The sequence below is a fragment of the Dasypus novemcinctus genome, chromosome 15 (genome assembly GCF_030445035.2).
Source record: "Dasypus novemcinctus isolate mDasNov1 chromosome 15, mDasNov1.1.hap2, whole genome shotgun sequence".
Lineage (NCBI taxonomy): Eukaryota > Metazoa > Chordata > Mammalia > Cingulata > Dasypodidae > Dasypus > Dasypus novemcinctus.
In genome coordinates this window covers 10,785,640-10,804,427 of record NC_080687.1, presented here as the reverse complement: position 1 = coordinate 10,804,427, position 18,788 = coordinate 10,785,640, and the positions used below count along the sequence as shown (strand labels likewise).

At 34.7% G+C, this 18,788-nt stretch overlaps 1 protein-coding gene across 8 annotated transcripts in view; it reads left to right on the top strand.

Annotated features, from left to right (window-relative positions):
* PAN3 (poly(A) specific ribonuclease subunit PAN3) overlaps positions 1 to 18,788 on the top strand; it is a 143,597-nt gene that overhangs the window by 107,434 nt on the left and 17,375 nt on the right. For 7 of the 8 annotated variants that reach the window (XR_009180834.2, XM_058277020.2, XM_071208172.1 and 4 more), the window contains 8 exons: positions 413 to 660; positions 4,071 to 4,175; positions 5,052 to 5,109; positions 10,288 to 10,449; positions 10,682 to 10,798; positions 10,886 to 10,987; positions 13,899 to 14,064; positions 15,113 to 15,203. Coding sequence is in view for 7 of the 8 variants with exons in the window: in XM_058277020.2 (XP_058133003.1) it covers positions 413 to 660; positions 4,071 to 4,175; positions 5,052 to 5,109; positions 10,288 to 10,449; positions 10,682 to 10,798; positions 10,886 to 10,987; positions 13,899 to 14,064; positions 15,113 to 15,203 (1,049 nt within the window). In the remaining variant the exon portion in view is untranslated. The remainder of the gene's footprint in view (positions 1 to 412; positions 661 to 4,070; positions 4,176 to 5,051; positions 5,110 to 10,287; positions 10,450 to 10,681; positions 10,799 to 10,885; positions 10,988 to 13,898; positions 14,065 to 15,112; positions 15,204 to 18,788) is intronic. The other variant, XM_058277021.2, reaches the window with a different exon arrangement.

Sequence of the window (18,788 nt, the reverse complement as noted above, 5' to 3'; positions counted from 1 at the left end):
TTGTTAATAGTCATCACTTTTAATGATTTGTAGGAAAAAAAGAAATATGCCTTTAATAAAAGAAGGATTTAATCAACCTTTCCCACTTCCCTTTTAAACTAATGTATTAAGTCATTGGTGACTGGTATTATTGAAGTTTCTGATGTAAACCTTGATATGGAGGAGACTGTTCTTGCAATGACTTTGCTAATTTATTTGGAAATGGCTACATTGAAAAAATAAATTTCTTCATGTTGGCTTTGATCCGAACTTTTTACAAAGAAACAAAAGAAAACTCTATCCTTTATCTTTGAAATTTAAATCTGCTAAAGATGATGTTTCTTCCAAATGAATGTTTGCATTTTTTTTCCCAGATTTTTTTCTTTAAAATCAGTGATTGGTCCATTAAGAAAATTTTTTACATCTTCTTCAGGAATGTCATTGTCTGCTGGATCCTCCCCTCTGCATTCCCCCAAGATTACTCCGCATACATCACCTGCTCCCAGACGAAGAAGTCACACTCCAAATCCAGCCAATTACATGGTGCCTTCTAGTGCCTCTACACCTGTTAATAATCCTGTTTCTCAGACTTCATCTTCTGGTCAGGTGATCCAGAAGGAAACTGTAGGTGGAACTACTTACTTCTACACAGACACAACGCCAGCACCTTTGTCTGGAATGGTATGTCTGCATTAAAAGAGAAATTGTAGTACACTAATAACAGGTCCTTCTTATTAATAGAGGTTTAACCCCTCTTGTATCTTCTTCTTATGATATGCAAAGTGAATATTCATTTCTAACTTAGATAAGAATTCTCCCCTTTTATCTCTTCAAAGTCATTTACTTCTGCATTATTAACAACTTTAATTTTGGACAATTCCTTTGTTAATGAGAAATTAGATTACATTCTTGCTCTATTTTATTTCTTTATGGCATGTTTTGCTTATGGAGTCATCAAGCACTAGTGCTACCTGGAGTTGATGTGTAGTGACATTTGCTTATTGTTATAGGTGGTTTTATCTCTAGGAAGAAGTTAGAAAAAGTAGTTGGTTTCTTCTCAGTAATTATTGAAAACTGATGAATTCTTGCCTTAGGTGAGGCAGTGATTTTCCAGCCAGAGCTCTAAATAGTAAGTGACACCTATTAATAAAGGGCCTCCAAATAATAAAGGGCCTCCAGTATGAGTCATTGCTAAGGAGGGAGAAGGCTCAGGGCACAGGTGGGAAGAAGTGGTTTTGGGGTGGAAAGAGTTCCTGAAGGATTGGTGATGGAGTGAGAGAAGAGTTATGAAACAGGGGGAAGAATCAGACCTAGGAAAAACATAAATACAAAGACCAAGAAAGGACATGCCCAGAAAGAAAGATTTCTTAGAGTGAATAAGTGATGCTAGGAGGTGAGGGAGGGAGAGAGGGGACAATGTCATGTTACATTAATTTTCCTTTAGTTTCATCATTTTGCCTATATTGAAAAAATTATTAACTATAGAAAAATAAGTAGTAGTTGAAGAACTCATGAGTAAGAAAACAAATTTCATAAAAATAATGGAAACTGATCTGGACAGTAGACATCTGACATCATCTTAGATGATAGGCTTTTTTTTTGCCAGCTGAGAATTCTTTTTTTTTTAACAAATCAATTTTATTGATATATATTAGTAAAACATGTAATTCATCCAAAGTGTATAATTACTAGTTTTTGGTGTAATCACATAGTCATGCATTCATCACTCATGGGCTTTGTGTTTTTCATTTTGCTTTTTTTTGTATTTTTCCTTAAAAAATTTTTTTTTGAAGATATTTAGATTACATAAATATTACTTAAAAAATATTGGGGAGTCCCATATGCCCCACTCCCTACACTGCCCACATTTACCCAATTTAACAATATCCTTCATTAGTGTGGTACATTCATTGCAATTGATGACCACACTTTGGAGCATTTCCATTAAGCATGGATTATAGTTTACATTGTAGTTGACACTCTCTCCCACACAATTCTGTAGGTTATGGCAAGATATATAATAGACTGTATCTGTTGTTGCAGTCATTCAGGACAATTTCCAAGTCCCCAAAATGCCCCCGTATTACACCTGTATTACCTCTCCCTGACCTCTGAACTTCCGGTGGCCAGTGCCTCCACATCAGTGATACAAGTTCTTTCATTGCGAGAATAACAATAAATCTATAGTAGAATACCAGAAAGTCCACTCTAGTCCATAGTTCATTCCCCAATCCTGAGGATTCTAAGATGGTGATGCCCACTGCACTTCTAATTGAGAGGGGGCTTTAGTCCCATATGACTGATGGATGGGACTCTCTTGGTATGGTGGTTGTCCATCATCACCTCCTTATTAGTTTTACTAGGTGAGTCCAATGAACTGAAGAGTAAGTGTTGCCCCTCAGGGCCAGTTGGCACATGGACAACCCAAAGAGTCAAGTCTTTTTGACGTATACCTACCAACTCCAGCCAGCACCAACTAAGCCAGTGCCATCTTGCCAGAACTGTTTGGATTTCAGTCAGCAACGTTTGATCCCCCAAGTTAAACTAAATATCTCTTTTCATTAAATTTTATATTTTACTAAAAGAGAATTTTAGTGCAAAGAGGACCGGTTACAGAAGCAAAGCCTTTTTATGATTTGTTTTTTTTTTTTCAGGAGTCCCACTTGTACCATTGTTTATTGAATCCTGAGTTTTAGTACCTCTGAGAAGGTTTCCCTGTTTGTAAAATAGTAATATTTATACCTAACTATTTTATGAGAAATAAATGTGAAAACATTTATAGAAGTACTTGTAAAAGGGTGTTGAAAAACAAACAAAATAGAAAATAGTTTTCTTTGGCCAGAAATCTTTAAAAAACCATCAAGCAACAACTTGCCAAATGGAAGGTTGAGCAATTGAGGTAAAGACTTTCCGTGGTTCTTTCAAGTAAGAATTCCATCAGTGTTTTACCTTTTGGTTTTGTTTTTCTTTGTTATATTTTATCATTTTAAAATTTTTTATTTTTTTTATCCTATTTGTAGAAAGAAGAAATTAATCTATAAAGAGTTTTCTTTTTTTTTTTTTTCACGAATGGTCTCAGTTATTTTTATAGAAATTAAATGTGTCACATTTTTATAATGCTTTGCCCTTTAAACCACTCTTCTAAATATGTACCTGGTAATCCTACGGTAGTTAGGTCAAACTGCTGTCTCATCTAAGGGAACGAAGACAAGAAAAGGGAGGTATTCTTTGCTGTGAAAGGAACCTTAGAAGTAGTGCACAGCAGAATAACGCAATAAGCAAAAATCAGTTGCATTTGTTTTTAAAAGAGAAAAAAAAGTTCATTTCTGCTTTTAAAATGAAATAACTTTTCAAATTAGAAAAGATATTATTAAATGTACTTTGATGTTGTATCATGGATCAGTGAAGGGAAGGATGAGGCAGAGGAAAAAGAGACCAGGAAAGGGTGGCGGGAAGAATCCAACTGGAAGAATGAAAGACAAGGAACTGGATGCAGATTTAGAAACTTTGTTGTAGTTTCCTTGGAAGGTAAATATATTGTACTTTTCTGTTCACTTATACTGCTGGCTTTGGAGTAAATTGGTCCTCTTTACTCTTGCATATGTTTTAATAAGCATTACACTTTAATTAGGTTGGCCCCCAAAAGCCCATTAAGAGGGTAGTTATATGGGAAGGGAGGGTAGCCTTACATCGTTATCTGAAGGTACCCAAACACCTTTCTTATCTGTTTTCTTCTTCTCTTTCAATTAAAAAAAAAAAAAAAAATCCATACAAATTGTTTGCATACCCTTCCAAAGAGTAACTTTTGCCTTCTCCTTGAAATGGAAATTTTACTATTTTGGAAGAAATGCTTTATTTATTAGATTTTTAAAATTGAATATTAAAATACAAGATTTAAAAAAATGAATTCATTCAGAAAATATATTGATAATAGCTATTCTTTGAGGTGTTTAGCTCACTATCATTAAAAATATCAAAATTTATCACTGTCATTTAAAGATTAAAAATACAAAAATATATGAAATCTTGATAAAGCTTATCAGTTCAGAAAAATTGGTCATTACATTTCCCCCCCCTCCCTACCTTTTTAGGTATTTCCAAACTATCATATTTATCCTCCAACTGCACCACATGTTGCTTATATGCAACCAAAAGCAAATGCACCTTCCTTCTTCATGGCTGATGAACTCCGACAGGTATGCTTCTAGAATTCATAGTAGAAATACCTAATGTCTGCTGGGCTTTAGTGAAGTACTGGGCAAAGAACAGAGTTCTCGTAAGGTCTTAGTAGGTAATTAAATACACTGTAGTCAAGCTGATAGAATTTAGAATTTATGGCTTCTTATGGCTTTATTTAGGGTAACCTGTTTTTCAAGAAAATGTCAAGTAGTTATTTGTTAGAATATAAAACATAGACTACTGATTAACCGAGTTACCTTTTTGCACTTCATATTCTTTGGATTGAAAGGGGCTCTTTGAAGAATAAAAATAAATTTAAATGGTTTCTAGCCTTCAAACAACTTTGTGCGAGGGTGCGTATGTTGAGAATGAGTAGTTTTGGCCCAGAAGTGAACCTCATTTTAAGAGCACTCACTCAATTTTTAGAAAGTAGTAGGTTTTTAGAAATAATTTAGTTTTTGCTGCTGTTGTTTTTATAAACAGCTAGGTATTCTTCTGTAAAGAATCATTTGATATGTAGAATTTTACTTTATATATTTACATTTTCAGAAGAAATATTTTTGTTTTGCAAAATAACTTAAGTTCTACCAGTATCGTATTTACAGAATGAATTACTGACTATAGCTTGTTAGTAGACCTTGAGTGTTCAACCATAGTGTTAGTCAGATGCTTTGGATTATAGCACAGCTACTTAAACTTAACCTCAATTATGGACAGATCTGTCTAGAAGTGGAATTTATACATTTTACCCATCTATAGAAATGTTCTTTCATGATTTCAACATTAAAAAGTGTACATACCAGAAATGTTAATATTTGTTATTTAGTTATAATAGGCCATTCAGATTTCAGAAGGTGTGTTTAGATGTAAATATACTTGTTTCCTTTTCTTAGGAGCTCATCAACAGACATTTAATAACAATGGCTCAAATTGATCAAGCAGATATGCCAGGTAAAAAGAAAGTTGATTCATCCTTCCTTTTAAAGAATATTGTAATTCTTATGTAGTCCTGTATGTTTTTTATGCATGAAACTAGTTATTATTTTATAAATATATTAAAATCTGTTTAACAAGAATTCCAAGGTACAACTGATCATCCAGTTTATTTCAATTTTACATGTGTCAATATTCCAGTTAACCAAAAAATTTCAATAGTTGTAGAGTTCGTGGTGTTTTTTTTCCCTGTGCGCTTAGATTACTATCTTCCAAGACTTGATGAACCATAGTACTTAATGGACTTATAATATTGTATTAAGCCAGGAGCTTAGGCAGAGGATTATTACTACTGTTTTTGAGACTGCTCTGCTTGTGCCTGACATGCTCACATGCCTTACCTTATGCCTCACAATAATCCTGTGACAAAGCTACCATTATACTCATCTCCATTCAGCGTGTGAGGAAAACTGAAGTTGACAGGTCAAGTAACTTGGCTTTAGTACCAGAGGCTAGTAAATTGCTGATGAGCCAGAATATGAATACAGATTTTCCTGACTATACCAGAATGTGTTTTTCAGAGAACATCAAAATCTCTTTCCCTTACGTTACTCTGTCTCTAGCAGGATTAATAGGAATAAATTTGCTGTAGTGATATCTCAAAACACCTGGTTATATAATCAGTCAGGATTCAGCACAGTCAAGTGTGCATCTTCTTAGTTGTAGCAGAAGTAGAAGCAATATGTCTGGGCTATTATGTGTCAAGTCTGATGTCTTCAGTTTTGGTAGGCAGGGAATATCTCTGCCATAACCTTTGAAGTGTTCAGGGTCAAGTTTTCTTAGTTATCTTTCTACTTGAGGCCCTAGTGAGAGCAAAGAAAAAAGAAGAAAATTGGAAAGGAGTAAATAAATCTGTCAGGTACAGTTAATATAACTGTAGATTAAACAAATTATTTGAAATAATAGAATTTAGAAGATAGATGGATTTAAGACTTAACACATATCAGTTGCATTTCCATAGTACAATAGACAGTAGCTTCAAAATAGAACTAAAAGAGAAGATGTTATTTATAGTGCTTTTGGAATATTAATACCTAAGAGTAAATTAACAAAAAAATGTAAGATCTCAGCAGGGAAAACTTATTAATAAAGAGAGTGAAATACTACATGAATAGGAAGACATAATATACTATATTCATGAACAGGAGGAAACAATCATTGAGATGTCAATTTTTCCTGAACTAATCTATAGAGTCAATGTAATTCCAGCCAAAAGGGTAACAGAATTTTCATGAAATTTGATAGAACTTATAAAAGAATAAAAGGCCAAGACTGCCTGACTAGTGTAGCGGAGTTGTGGTTTTTTTTTTGGGGGGGGGAGGGCTGGTTTGCATCTGTGGTACTAAAACAGTGTGGAAATAGTACAGGGTAGACAAATCAATGGATGAAACAGACTAGGTAGAGCCCAGGCACATTCCTGTGGTAGAGGTAGCATATTGGTGGGGGGCGGGGTTGGAAAAAAATGATTTTCTACATGTAACAGATAAAATTGGATTGTTATCTCAAAACACTTTGAAAAGTCAACCCAACATCGATTAAGAACTTAAATGTCTAAAACAAAACTTCGAAAGTCTTGACTATAATATATAAATGCATAGATTGAACATTTCAGTAGGGAAAGATTTCCTATATATGATACATAGTGTTGACTTCAAAAGAAAACACTTGTAAATTTTACATTTAAGTTAAAATTGGTAACAAAACAAAAAAGCAGCAACCGAAAAACCGTGAAAGAAGATACTTGTAATATGCACAACTGCCAAACGATCTGTATCAAGAATATATAAAGAACTTTTACAAATCACAAGCACAAACAACCCAATAGAAAAGTGATCAAAAGATAGGGAGAGGTATTTCATAGAAGAGGAAACTCATTTGGACAATAAATATGTGAAGAAATGTCGAACCTCTTTGGTGGTTAGGGAAATAAACATGCCATATATATTAGTCAGGGTTCTCTAGGGAAATAGAATCAACAGGAGAGATCTGTCAATAGTATGCGATTTTATAAGAATCTCTCATGTAACCATGGGGCTGCACAAGTCCAGGTTCCCCAGGCAGTCTGCAAACTTAGGCTCCAGTGAAAGTCCAGTGAAGGTCCTTGATGAGTTTGTGGAAGACAAGCTGGGAAATTCTCTCTGAATGCTGAAATCACTTCCCCTTTTAATGCATTCAACTGATTGGATAAAGCATCACTCATTGCTGATGGCAATCTCCCTGACTGACGGAGATGTAATCAGCAATCTATGCAGTAAAGTCACTGGTGACTAAAGTCCATAAATATCCTTATATTACAAGTAGCCTTGTGCTTGTTTGCCCAAACAACTGGGCACAATTACCTTGCAGAGTTGACAGATTAGCCTAACCATCACACCATACCATTTTACAACTATTTGACAGAAAGTTTACAAGTGTGACAATATAAAATGTTAGGATTTGGATCCACAGGTTCTTGTACACATTGCTGGTGGTGGTATTCATGGGTAAACCTGCAACCACTTTGGAAAAGTTGAATGTATAAATATTTGCAGTTCCATTCCTAGATATAAATGCTTATATATTTTCAACTAGGAAATGTACAAGATGTTCACAGCATCAGTGTTCATAATAGCAGAAACCTTAAACAATCCAAATGCTTATCTGAAGGACAGTGGATGAGTTAACTCTGATATATTCAGACAATGGAATATTATACAACAGTTTAAGTGAAGGAACTACATTGACATGCAACAATATGGAAGAACCTTAGCTAGTGAAAAAGTTGCAAAAGTGTATAAGCAGCATGATATCTTTTATAAAAGTATAACAACTAAAATATGCATTTATGTTATAGGTATGAATGCGTTTGTATATATGCACATGTGCATACATAATACACTTTTGAGGAATACAGATAAATGTAATAAAATGATATAAAAAAGAAGAGAAGGGAAAGAACAAAGGAAGGCAGAGGGTGGTAAAGAGGATCATGTGAGTGATTCACAGTAGTGTAAAGTCAAGGTCTTAGATTTTGTTTTGGGTACTGGGTTTGCAGATGATTATTACATTATTGAGAGTGATTAAATAAAAACAGGCCATGCATAGACATGCAGCAGTGGTATGTGAGTGTCTTGAACTAAAGATTATGGTTAATCTAACTCTGATCTTTATTCATGTCTCATTAACTCTGTTACCCCTCAGGTATCATGTTGGCACATTTATTAAATTTTGTTCTTTCTCTCTCTTACCCCTTCCCTCCTTTCCATTCCATACTTTATACTCCTATCAAATTGGTACTTCTCAACTCTGAAATCATACTTTATTTCCCATATATCCGTGATTCCCAACCAGGGGAGATTTTACCCCTCAGAGGTATTTGGCAGTATCTGGAAAATATTTGGGTTGTCACAACTGGTGGCAGGGTGCTACTGGCATCTAGTGGATAGAGACCAGGTATGCTGCTGAACAAAAAATTATCCAGCCCAAAATGTCTGTAGTGCTGAAGTCGAGAACTTTCTACCATAGATTTACCCTAGTGAATCTCAGCCATTCAGTAGCTTTTATCCAGCCTATCATTCCATATGTTCTTTGAGGGGAAGGAGGGGCGAATAGGGAAAGAAATTTTAAAACTTTTTTTTATCATTATTTTTAATACCATCGTATGAAACCAGGCAATAAGTTGACTGCACCTTTGTCCAGTGTCATCTTCCAAGTTGGTTTTCTTGGTTTTCACTTCTAGGAAGCCCTCCATACAGTCATCGTTGTAGTGCCTATTCCCTTTATTCATGCTTGAGTTTGTGTATTTGTTATATTGCACTGGAAAGGAAGAGCAGAACAATGATGAGTATTCCCAACTGAGCGTTTAAGATTATATTAGGCCACAAACGATCCTATCGTGATAATCTGGAAAACGTAGTATTAAAACATAATTTCGGAAAAAGGTAAAATCCTGACATACAGATACAAAAATGAACATATGCTAAAGATTTCATTTTATTTTAATTTATGAGGGAGTCAGATTTTATAACCAGCTCAAAAGAGCATCTGAAGAACACATTATAGATCACTTAGAGATATTAAGCATTTCTAATCCTGATGTTTAGTAAATATCAATACAGATTTTTCTTTAAACATTTTTGTGCAAAATATATTTAGATAAATGAGTTAAATATACAGTAGTAAAATAAACTTTTTTAAAAGCATAAGGATGAGAGATTATGTCTGTAGATAAAAATTATTTTGCTTTGCTCTCAGTTATCTACAGTTGGCAAAATATCTTCTCTTGAGTTGGAATCAGACACCTGAGAAGTATCCTTTAGCTATTGCATAGTTTTCTACTGAAGCACAATTTTTTCCTTCAGTCTGTAGGAGTCAGCATGACTTATGGGATCAGGGGAGTTAAGTAAGAGTTTTGGTAATTGTTGTGATTGTAACCTTCATATAATGTCCTCTTTGTCAAACTGAAAAATGAAAACTAAATCGTTTCTACTAACAGAGAAATAAATAATTTATATTGTACTATAAAAGATGGGAGGGAAACGGACTTGGCCCAGTGGTTAGGGCGTCCGTCTACCACATGGGAGGTCCGCGGTTCAAACCCCGGGCCTCCTTGACCGGTGTGGAGCTGGCCCATGAGCAGTGCTGATGCGTGCAAGGAACACCCTGCCACGCAGAGGTGTCCCCCGCGTAGGGGAGCCCCGCGCTCAAGGAGTGCGCCCCGTGAGGAGAGCCGCCCAGCGCGAAGGAAAGTGCAGCCTGCCCAGGAATGGCGCTGCCCACACTTCCCTCGGTGCCCACACTTCCCGTGCCGCTGAAGACAACAGAAGCGGACAAAGAAACAAGACGCAGCAAATAGGCACAGAGAACAGACAACTGGGGGAGAGGGGGGAATGAAATAAATAAATCTTTAAAAAAAAAAAAGATGGGAAATATCTTTAAATGTGAGAAGTTTAGTTGTTCTTTGGCTGTTTTATGCCTATTTTTACTGATAGTGAAAGTCATAGTTTGTCATATAGAATTATGAATATTGACACTATTCCTTAATAAAAAAGAGTATTTTGATATAAATGGTTATAATTGATTTGATTTCTCATGTATTATTGTGAGAGATTAATGAATGTCTGCAATTTAAAGCGCTCTTCCTATGAATTATTCTAGCAGTCCCTACAGAAGTTGACAGCTACCATAGCTTGTTCCCTCTTGAACCACTGCCACCGCCCAACCGGATACAAAAATCGAGTAATTTTGGGTACATTACGTCTTGCTACAAAGCTGTAAATAGCAAAGATGATCTGCCGTATTGCCTTCGGAGAATACATGGTAAGGAAGAGAATTACCTTTTATAAACATATTGTTGAGGCTAAGAATATTCACACCTTCCTGACTATATTGATTTATTTAATGCTTGAATTTTAAGGGTAAAAAATAAATTCTTGCATTTGGGAATCAGTATAATGAGTGGTGTATAACATGGCTTTTTCTTCACTTTTGTGATGAAATAAGGAGGCAGCATTTACAGCTGACTGTAGTAGAAAAAATTTTTCTTTTTCAGGTTTCCGTCTTGTTAACACAAAGTGCATGGTGTTGGTTGATATGTGGAAAAAAATTCAGCACTCGAATATTGTAACCTTGCGTGAAGTATTTACCACTAAAGCGTTTGCAGAGCCTTGTAAGTAATTTGTAGTAGTTTTTCTGCTGGTGGGCTTAGTTATTTGAAGCCAGGTGGTAGTAATTAGTGCTTGTGTTTTCTTTTAAGCTCTTGTGTTTGCATACGATTTCCATGCTGGAGGAGAAACGGTGATGAGCAGACACTTCAATGATCCTAATGCAGATGCCTATTTCACCAAGAGAAAGTGGGGTAAGAAAAAGATGACAGCAAGCTGCATTTTGAGAAGCGCTTTGCTCTGTGGAAGAGTTGTTTTGTATTTTTAAATACATGTACATTTATCCCTGTAATCATTCAGCTTAAAGACTCTATTGCATTTAAAAAAGTTTATCTCAAAGAAATGGAGTTGATATGCAAGAAGTTAGGAAATAATGAATTACATGGATTTATTGAGATTAAGATGTGTTGCAGAAAACTCATATCTGATATTTGAAATGACTGGGAATATGAAAAAAAAATTCTCTCAAAAATATAATGCTTTCTAAATCAAGATGATTTGGAAAATTCAGGAAAGTAAAAAGAATAGTCTCTATCGCTTCACCACCCAAAACACAAATTATGAATATTTGGCTACATTTCTTTCCTGTCTTGTTTGTTTGAAGTTTTTCTCTAAACATATCCTAAACAAATGCTTTTATTTAAATCTAAGATTCCATGTTATTTAAGAAATCAGTCTTTAAAATAGATTTTTAGTAACTTTTACTTAAATACAGGTCATTTTCTTTTTTTTGCCCCTTTCTGATATTTACTTAAATATTTGTTTAATAATTCAAATTTTGCAAAGAACTGAAAGAATTTAAGTATATTCTAATGAATGTTTATTAAAGGGTAAACATTCTCAGAGGAAAAATAGATCCATTTTGAGATGTCTGTTATGTATTTGGGAAAGATTTCATTTTCTGGTTTTGAGACAGGAAAAAAGCCTTGCATTCTTCCCTATGGTTTTTAATCTTTTAAAAGTTTTTCTTGAATACATTCTGATAGAAATTGAGTGGGGGAGGGAAGATTTGAGTCCATTTTATAGTTTCTTTCAGATTGTCTCTTTAAGAATTCTGTGGATAAAAATACATTACTTCTGCCTGTTTACGTGTAACTTTGCCTTCTGACAGTTGAAAGGAGAAGGTTGTGGTTATATGACTGTTTCACATTTAAAATCTGGTTGTGTGGTGTGGTCAATTTTTTTTCCCTTTTGCCGTGTCATCTGTGGATACATGCGTAATTTTGTTGAAGGGGATGTGGTATAACTTTTCCTATAGATGAATGTGTTCAAGTTTATTTTGGTAGTAACACCTGTGAAATAACTGTTGGCTTTAATTTATAGCTGGGTTTCTCAACCTCAGCACTATTGACATTTTGGGCTGGGCAATTTCTAGTTGTGGGAACCATCATGTGAACTGCAGGATATTTAGCAGCAGCATCCCTTGGCGTCTTGCATTAGAGGCCAGTGGCATACCTCCTCCTCCCCTTCCCACTCCCCAAGTTGTGACAACCAAAAATGTCTTCAGATATTGCCAGATGTCCCCAGGGTGTGTAGGGTGGCAAAAGTACCACTTGTTGAGAACCACTGATTTATAGCATTCCTTTCCAGTTTTTAAAGGAATATTAATTATTCTGTTTTTGGTGAAAATGGATTATTTGATATATTAATGTTTATATTTTCACAGTACTCAGTCCCTTTTCTGATACTTGAATGTATTGTTTGAATGGTAGTACCATTCCTAAATGTACCATATATGCCTTAATTGACAGCAACTTATAATATAAGCAGTATTCTGTCTTCCCAATATGAATATTTAAAAAGATGGGAAAAAAGCCGATGCTTGTATAAACTTTCAGGACATAAATGAAAGTCTAATGTTTTCTTATACTATAATTTATTAAATTAGTACAAATGTCAAGTTTACATATTACAAGAAATACATTCAGTTATAAAATGGGGATAGTAATGATACCATATCACATAGGGACTGATAAGAGGTTTAATTAAGTGCATTAAACTCTCCACAGTCATCTTTGACATTGTCTTGGCATTAATCACTTGAGCTACTTTTTGAGTCATCTAACACTTTTTCCCAGAATGTATTTTCTTCGTTTTTATCTAATTTGAAAAAGCAGTTTTTCAGTTTTCCTTATACTGGAAATTTCATTCCAAGCCATAAGTACCCATATGACTGTTTATGGTTTCCACAATTAACCATTTAACCCTCTTGCTTTCATACCTGATTGACAAAAGGTTTGTTTCCAGCCATATGAACACTTGCACATATAAAGTCATATTGAATAATTGTAATATCAGGATTAAATTGTTTTGCTTCCTTTTTCTACTGATTTAAGTGTAACCCAGAAAATATCATCAAAAAGCACTTAGAAAAATTGAGACTGCAGATGATTATTTTTCATGGTAGACCAGATTATTTATTTCATTATTATACATAAGCGACATCCATTGTTTTACATTTATGTTTGTGTGAATTACATATCGTCCTGTCTAACTTGACATGGCTATAATAGAAAGGACGAACTGTAAAAAAGAAAAAAACAAAAAAAACAAAAACACCTCCATCATACATGATGGTAGAGACTTATTTCCCTTAAGCCACAGAATGAGTATTGCTCTTCTCCCACCAGAAAAATAATGTAGGCTAGGATTATCCATACCTGTAGTAAGTAACAGTCTCTGCAGTTATTGTTTTTAATAATAATTTATATTTATTTGGTTCATAATTACATGTAAATTCTTACTTTAAATAATTTTGTTTATTGTTCAATAATTATGATGGTCCCAGAAAAGAACATTTCAGTGAGATCTCTGCTGCTGCTAACAATATAAAGGTATAATCTCATAAATAGGAAATGTTGTCTCTTAAATTCTTACTAATAAGAACTAAACATATGTATAAATTGACATGTTGTGCCATGAATGTACATGACTTCCTTTGTTAATTTTGTTAACATATTTCTTTTTTGTGTGTGTGTTAACATTTCTTTGTTAATTTTGGTTTGATTTTTTGGTTTATTTTTGATTTGATTATTTTGGGGGGGAGGTTATTTTTAGTTGGCTACTTAAATGAAGATGTTGTTTTTTTATGTATTTGCTTTATAGGTCAACATGATGGACCATTGCCCAGACAGCATGCCGGATTATTGCCAGAATCTCTTATTTGGGCATATATTGTCCAACTAAGTTCTGCATTGCGTACCATTCATACAGCGGGTTTAGCATGCCGAGTTATGGACCCAACAAAAATTCTGATAACTGGCAAAACGAGGTACTAGCATTTTCAGTTTTGTTTTGTTTTGTTTGTTTTTCACCCTCTAACCTATGACAGCTTAGTAAACAAAACATGACCGTTGTTTTAATTCTATCTTTTTATATACCCTATCCAGAAGAACTGCTGTGACTAAGTTCATTTGTAAGTTTATAAAAAATGTTAAGTTTTTAAATAAAATGCCAGTCTTGTTAAGAGTTGGGAAAGGTATGCATGGTTAAGTTGGGGGAATATAGAAGTAAGATCAATACAACTTTTCTAGGGAAAGTAGTGCTTCTCTCAATAAGGCTCTGGGTCTGCTGGAGAATTTGCATTTCTGACGAGTTCCCTGGTGGTGCTGGTACTGCTGGTTGTGTCTTGTGCTTTGAGAACCGCTGATATGGAATTAAGTTTTAGACTTTGCCTTTACCTTGAATGAAGTTGCTGTAATTTTGAGAATTATCTTGGGCAGCAGAGCCTTAAGGTTCGAGATTCTATAGCCCAGGTTCATATCCTGGCTCTGCTAGTTACCATCCGTTTGACCTTTGGCATATTACTTTGCTGTTTCAGCAACCTTCTGAGACAAGTTCTGTTATTATCTCCATTTTCCTTGCTTATAAAGCACTCCTTTCACAAGGCTACTGAGAGGAGAGAATAGTTAAGAACATATAAAATAGTTAAGAACATATAAAATGCTTAGAACAGTGCCTGGTATATTTTCAGTAAGTGTTAGGAAGCTAGCTAATTCTTTAATGAGTAACTAACAAAGCAGCAACTGGATGTGGTGAAGAGCATGTTGGCCCAGGTAGTCAGAAGATCTAAGGTGTATAGTCGTGTCTTCATCAGTTACTGACTTTTGTAACCTTAGGCATGTCATTTAACATTTCTGAGCTTTAATTTCCTCATCTCTAAAAGGGTGGTTGGTTGGTGGGGATTCTGGGGGATTGATTGAAACTTAGACAAAATTCTAAACACTTCCTGCTAGTATAGGGAATTGTAGATTTCCATTAGTCTGTAATAAAAGATCTAATTTTAATCCATTTCCCTTTAAATTCTTTGATCCTTAAAGGTTGCGAGTAAATTGTGTTGGTGTTTTTGATGTTTTAACCTTTGATAACAGTCAGAATAATAATCCATTGGCAATGATGGCTCAATACCAGGTAAGTAAGAATTAACATGGATACTAACTTTATTACTAAAAGCTTGCTTTTTTGTAAAGACAAACTTTATTAATTAAAAAAAGTAGTTCAGGGTTTTAAGTCTAGATTTTTATTTATTCTGCGGGTGGTTTCTATGCAGGTTTTGAAACTCTTTCTTTACCATTGTGATGTATTTAGTGTAGAGCTCTTATAGTTTGGAACATACAGAATATTTATGACAGTGTCAGAGGCTTTAGCCATTCAAACTGAAAAAGTATTAATGTGATTAGGGAATTTTGCCTTAGCATAGATTAAAATGGATTAAGTAGTCAGTGCCAAATGGAGTATATTACATGGCACTTTATCATTTTTTCAGTCCTTCAAAGTGTTAAAAGCACACTTATATTTTGACTTGTAGAACATTTGTTACAATAGCAATCATAATTTTGTAGAGATTTTCAGAAGAATGTTAGTGGATTGCCATTTTCTAAGTAAATTTTTTCTTTTGTTTCAAAGCCTATCACTTCTTGATCAGAATTTGATTGCAGTCTACTTTCATTTTAATAGTATTGATTTAGAAACCCCATTATGTTGTTAGCTATTTTGCGATTTCTTATTTCTTTATTAATGTGATAGGTATAGTTGAGGAAATGCACTTGTCATTTTAAGACAATGAATTTATAACTTATACTTGTATAAAAAGTTTTGGTTTTCTTTGAAAATTAGTCAGGGAGGCTTGCTATAAGGCACAGTCTGATAATTACCCAGAAAAACATGAGGAAAAGCACCTTAACTTCCCTTTGCTCTTTTCTTTTCAACTTTTGTTTAAAGCTTGGACAGATGTTGGTTCACTTTCCTGTAAGATAAGATTTTGAAACAGAAAGGAAAGAAAAGGCAGAATGTGAAGTAGACTCTGCATAGTATTTTGTTTTCCCTTCTTTTGCTACTGAATCACAGAAAGTGCAGTCGCTGAGACTTAAAAGCACCCATTGCATTTAGTTGAATGCACACTTTTCACATCTTTTCCTCTGCTGTGCCCACCTAATCTTGACAGCAGCTAAGCTGTCCTGGTTCATAGTACCATCTGGTGGGCAGTATAGGAAGAATCTAATTCTATTTCCCCAGTGGCAGCTTTCTTCTGCCTAGAGGCTTTAATTCCTCTTTCTCATCTATAGTGGTTGTTACTTAGCTACTTTCCTTCTTACCTTAGGTACTATACTTCGTGCCTAACTAATTGGCTCTCATTAATTTTTCCTCATAATCTTTGTGCTTCCAGAAGTGACAGATTATGATTGTTAAAATGCTAGCATTTTTCATATCTCCAGGAAAATAACATTAAACTTTTTAAAGGAAATTGGACATTATTTAGAATCAGTACCATCAATCTCTATTCCAAATACCTGGAAATCCCATGTCCATATTATGGAAAACAGAACAAAGCACATGCCTTACAGTTATCTTCTCATTTTTCTCTGAATAGGAATATAATTGCATTTTAAAAATTATTAGTGTAAAATAAGACAAGTTTGATCTTTTTCCATAAGTGTCACACTAGTATCATTTTCCATTTTTTCTTTGCAAATATCAGTATTTCAGTTATACTATTTTTCTTCATAAGAAAAGTATTCCCCGAGTTCCATACAACCAACTTTAAAAAGGACTATGGAGCGACTAATTTATAAGTGGAGAATTGCCTTCATTCATAAACTCAGGCAACCTTCAATCAATTATCACTTTTTTAGTTTTGAGCAATAAAGGATATATCAGGTTTTCTTTCTTTTCTTCCTTTCTTCCTCTCTTTCTCTCTCATATATGTGTGTGGAAGATTTTTCATATAGTTTAAAGTAAAGTATAGGATAGAACTGAAAGTAGTCCCAGAAAGGGGGAGTGTGATTTTTACAGAGAAGAGGGAATGTGAGAAAGGAGTACATTGTTTCTTGTAGTCTATTTTTCATAGTCTGTTTCAGACACGTGAATAGAGACTGACTTTCAGTAAAATGGACATAAGTAGAGCCATAGATAGAATCAGAGAAAGAAATCAAGAATTGTGAAAACCAGGAAGAAACTGAAAATGAGTTGGGGGGAAAACCTCCAGAATTCAACAAATGGGGGGAAAAACCAGATGGAGGTAAGAAGCAAAATAACAAATGGAAAATTATTTAGCTGGAAATAAGGAAAGGAAAGTTACTAAGATGTTATGATGTTAAACTCTTAATTAAGCAGGACTCTTTTACTTTTTAAAAAAGATCAGTTCTAATTTAATTGGGATTACGTTGTATGTATACTGGTATCCCCACCTTGAGTCAACTTTAGAAAGGTGGTAAGGTGTACTCAAAATTAGATGTTCCAATTTTTAAAACCCATCCAGTCCTTTTGAACTGTTTTCCTATCTCATCTTAGTGAGTAATAGAATGCTCTAGGTAGGAGGCTTAGTACAGCCTCCAGTCAGGGTGGAAGCAAACTGAAAATTTTACAGTTTTGGGGGTTAGGAGCCTGTGTGCTGGTACATGCTGGTAAAATACTTGATTAACGAGAACCTTCAGTTCCTTTGCTGACAACACTGAATTGCAGTGCCTATAGAAATATGCAAATAATGTTTTCATGTTTGCATACACTGATTTCTCCTGACCAGTATTTTCTATGATTTCATTAATATAACTTGGAATGTTTCACCTGTTCTTAAAAGTGATTGAGGGGACTCTTCCCTGGGATTCATTAACAGTGCAGAATCTCGGGGAGCAGAAACTGGCAGCAGTCAGCATGCTCCTTTCCGTGCCCGCTCCCTCCTGCCATTCTGGGCTCCTGACTTGGTCCACTAAAGAGGCTGTAAGAAATTTCCCTGACAGGAATCCTTGGCATCTCTTGTCCCTATGGGTTCAACGTCATCTGCTAATCTAACCAGTTTTACCTCCGATAGCAGGAGTGCATGTTCAGAGTGTCAAATTCACAAACGATAGTTTAGGGTAAATGTTTAGATTTAAACTTTTTAATGTTGTTTTGGTAATGGAAGTTGACCTCAGCTTTATTATTTGGGTAGATTGTGTTAAGGATCAGCATAGAGTGGTAGTATTTCATTAGCTATTACCTCGAAATACTCCTGAAATACAGTTGTGTCAATAAAAAACATTCTGCTAACCCAGTTGTTGCCAGCTTGGCTGCAAATCTCTTATAGGAGCTCCAAGAAATACCAATACCCAGATCTTCTCCTAGAGTAATAACACCAGAAATGGAGTTAAGGGCATGGCTGATAGGCAAGGTTTTTGTTCTTAAAGCTCCTCAGGTGATTTTGAAAACTCCTTATACTAAACCAGTAGTCAGTAAATGAACATGTATTCAGTAATTCTGATGAGGTCTCAGAACTTGAAGATTTACAGAAGTGTTCTATAGAAATTACTTGAAGTGAATTCAGGATAACTCTGACCTACTGCATTCTCCTTAGGCATGTGATGAATAGTTGCCTGCCATACAGAACCACTTGGGGTGACTATTCTATTTCCTGCAGCTATAATAGATGACAAAGAGTTTACTTCAATTCAGCCAATGTCTTTTGAAAATACTTGTGAAAGAAAAGCCTCAAAACAGTACATCTTAAAAAAAAAGTGTAGG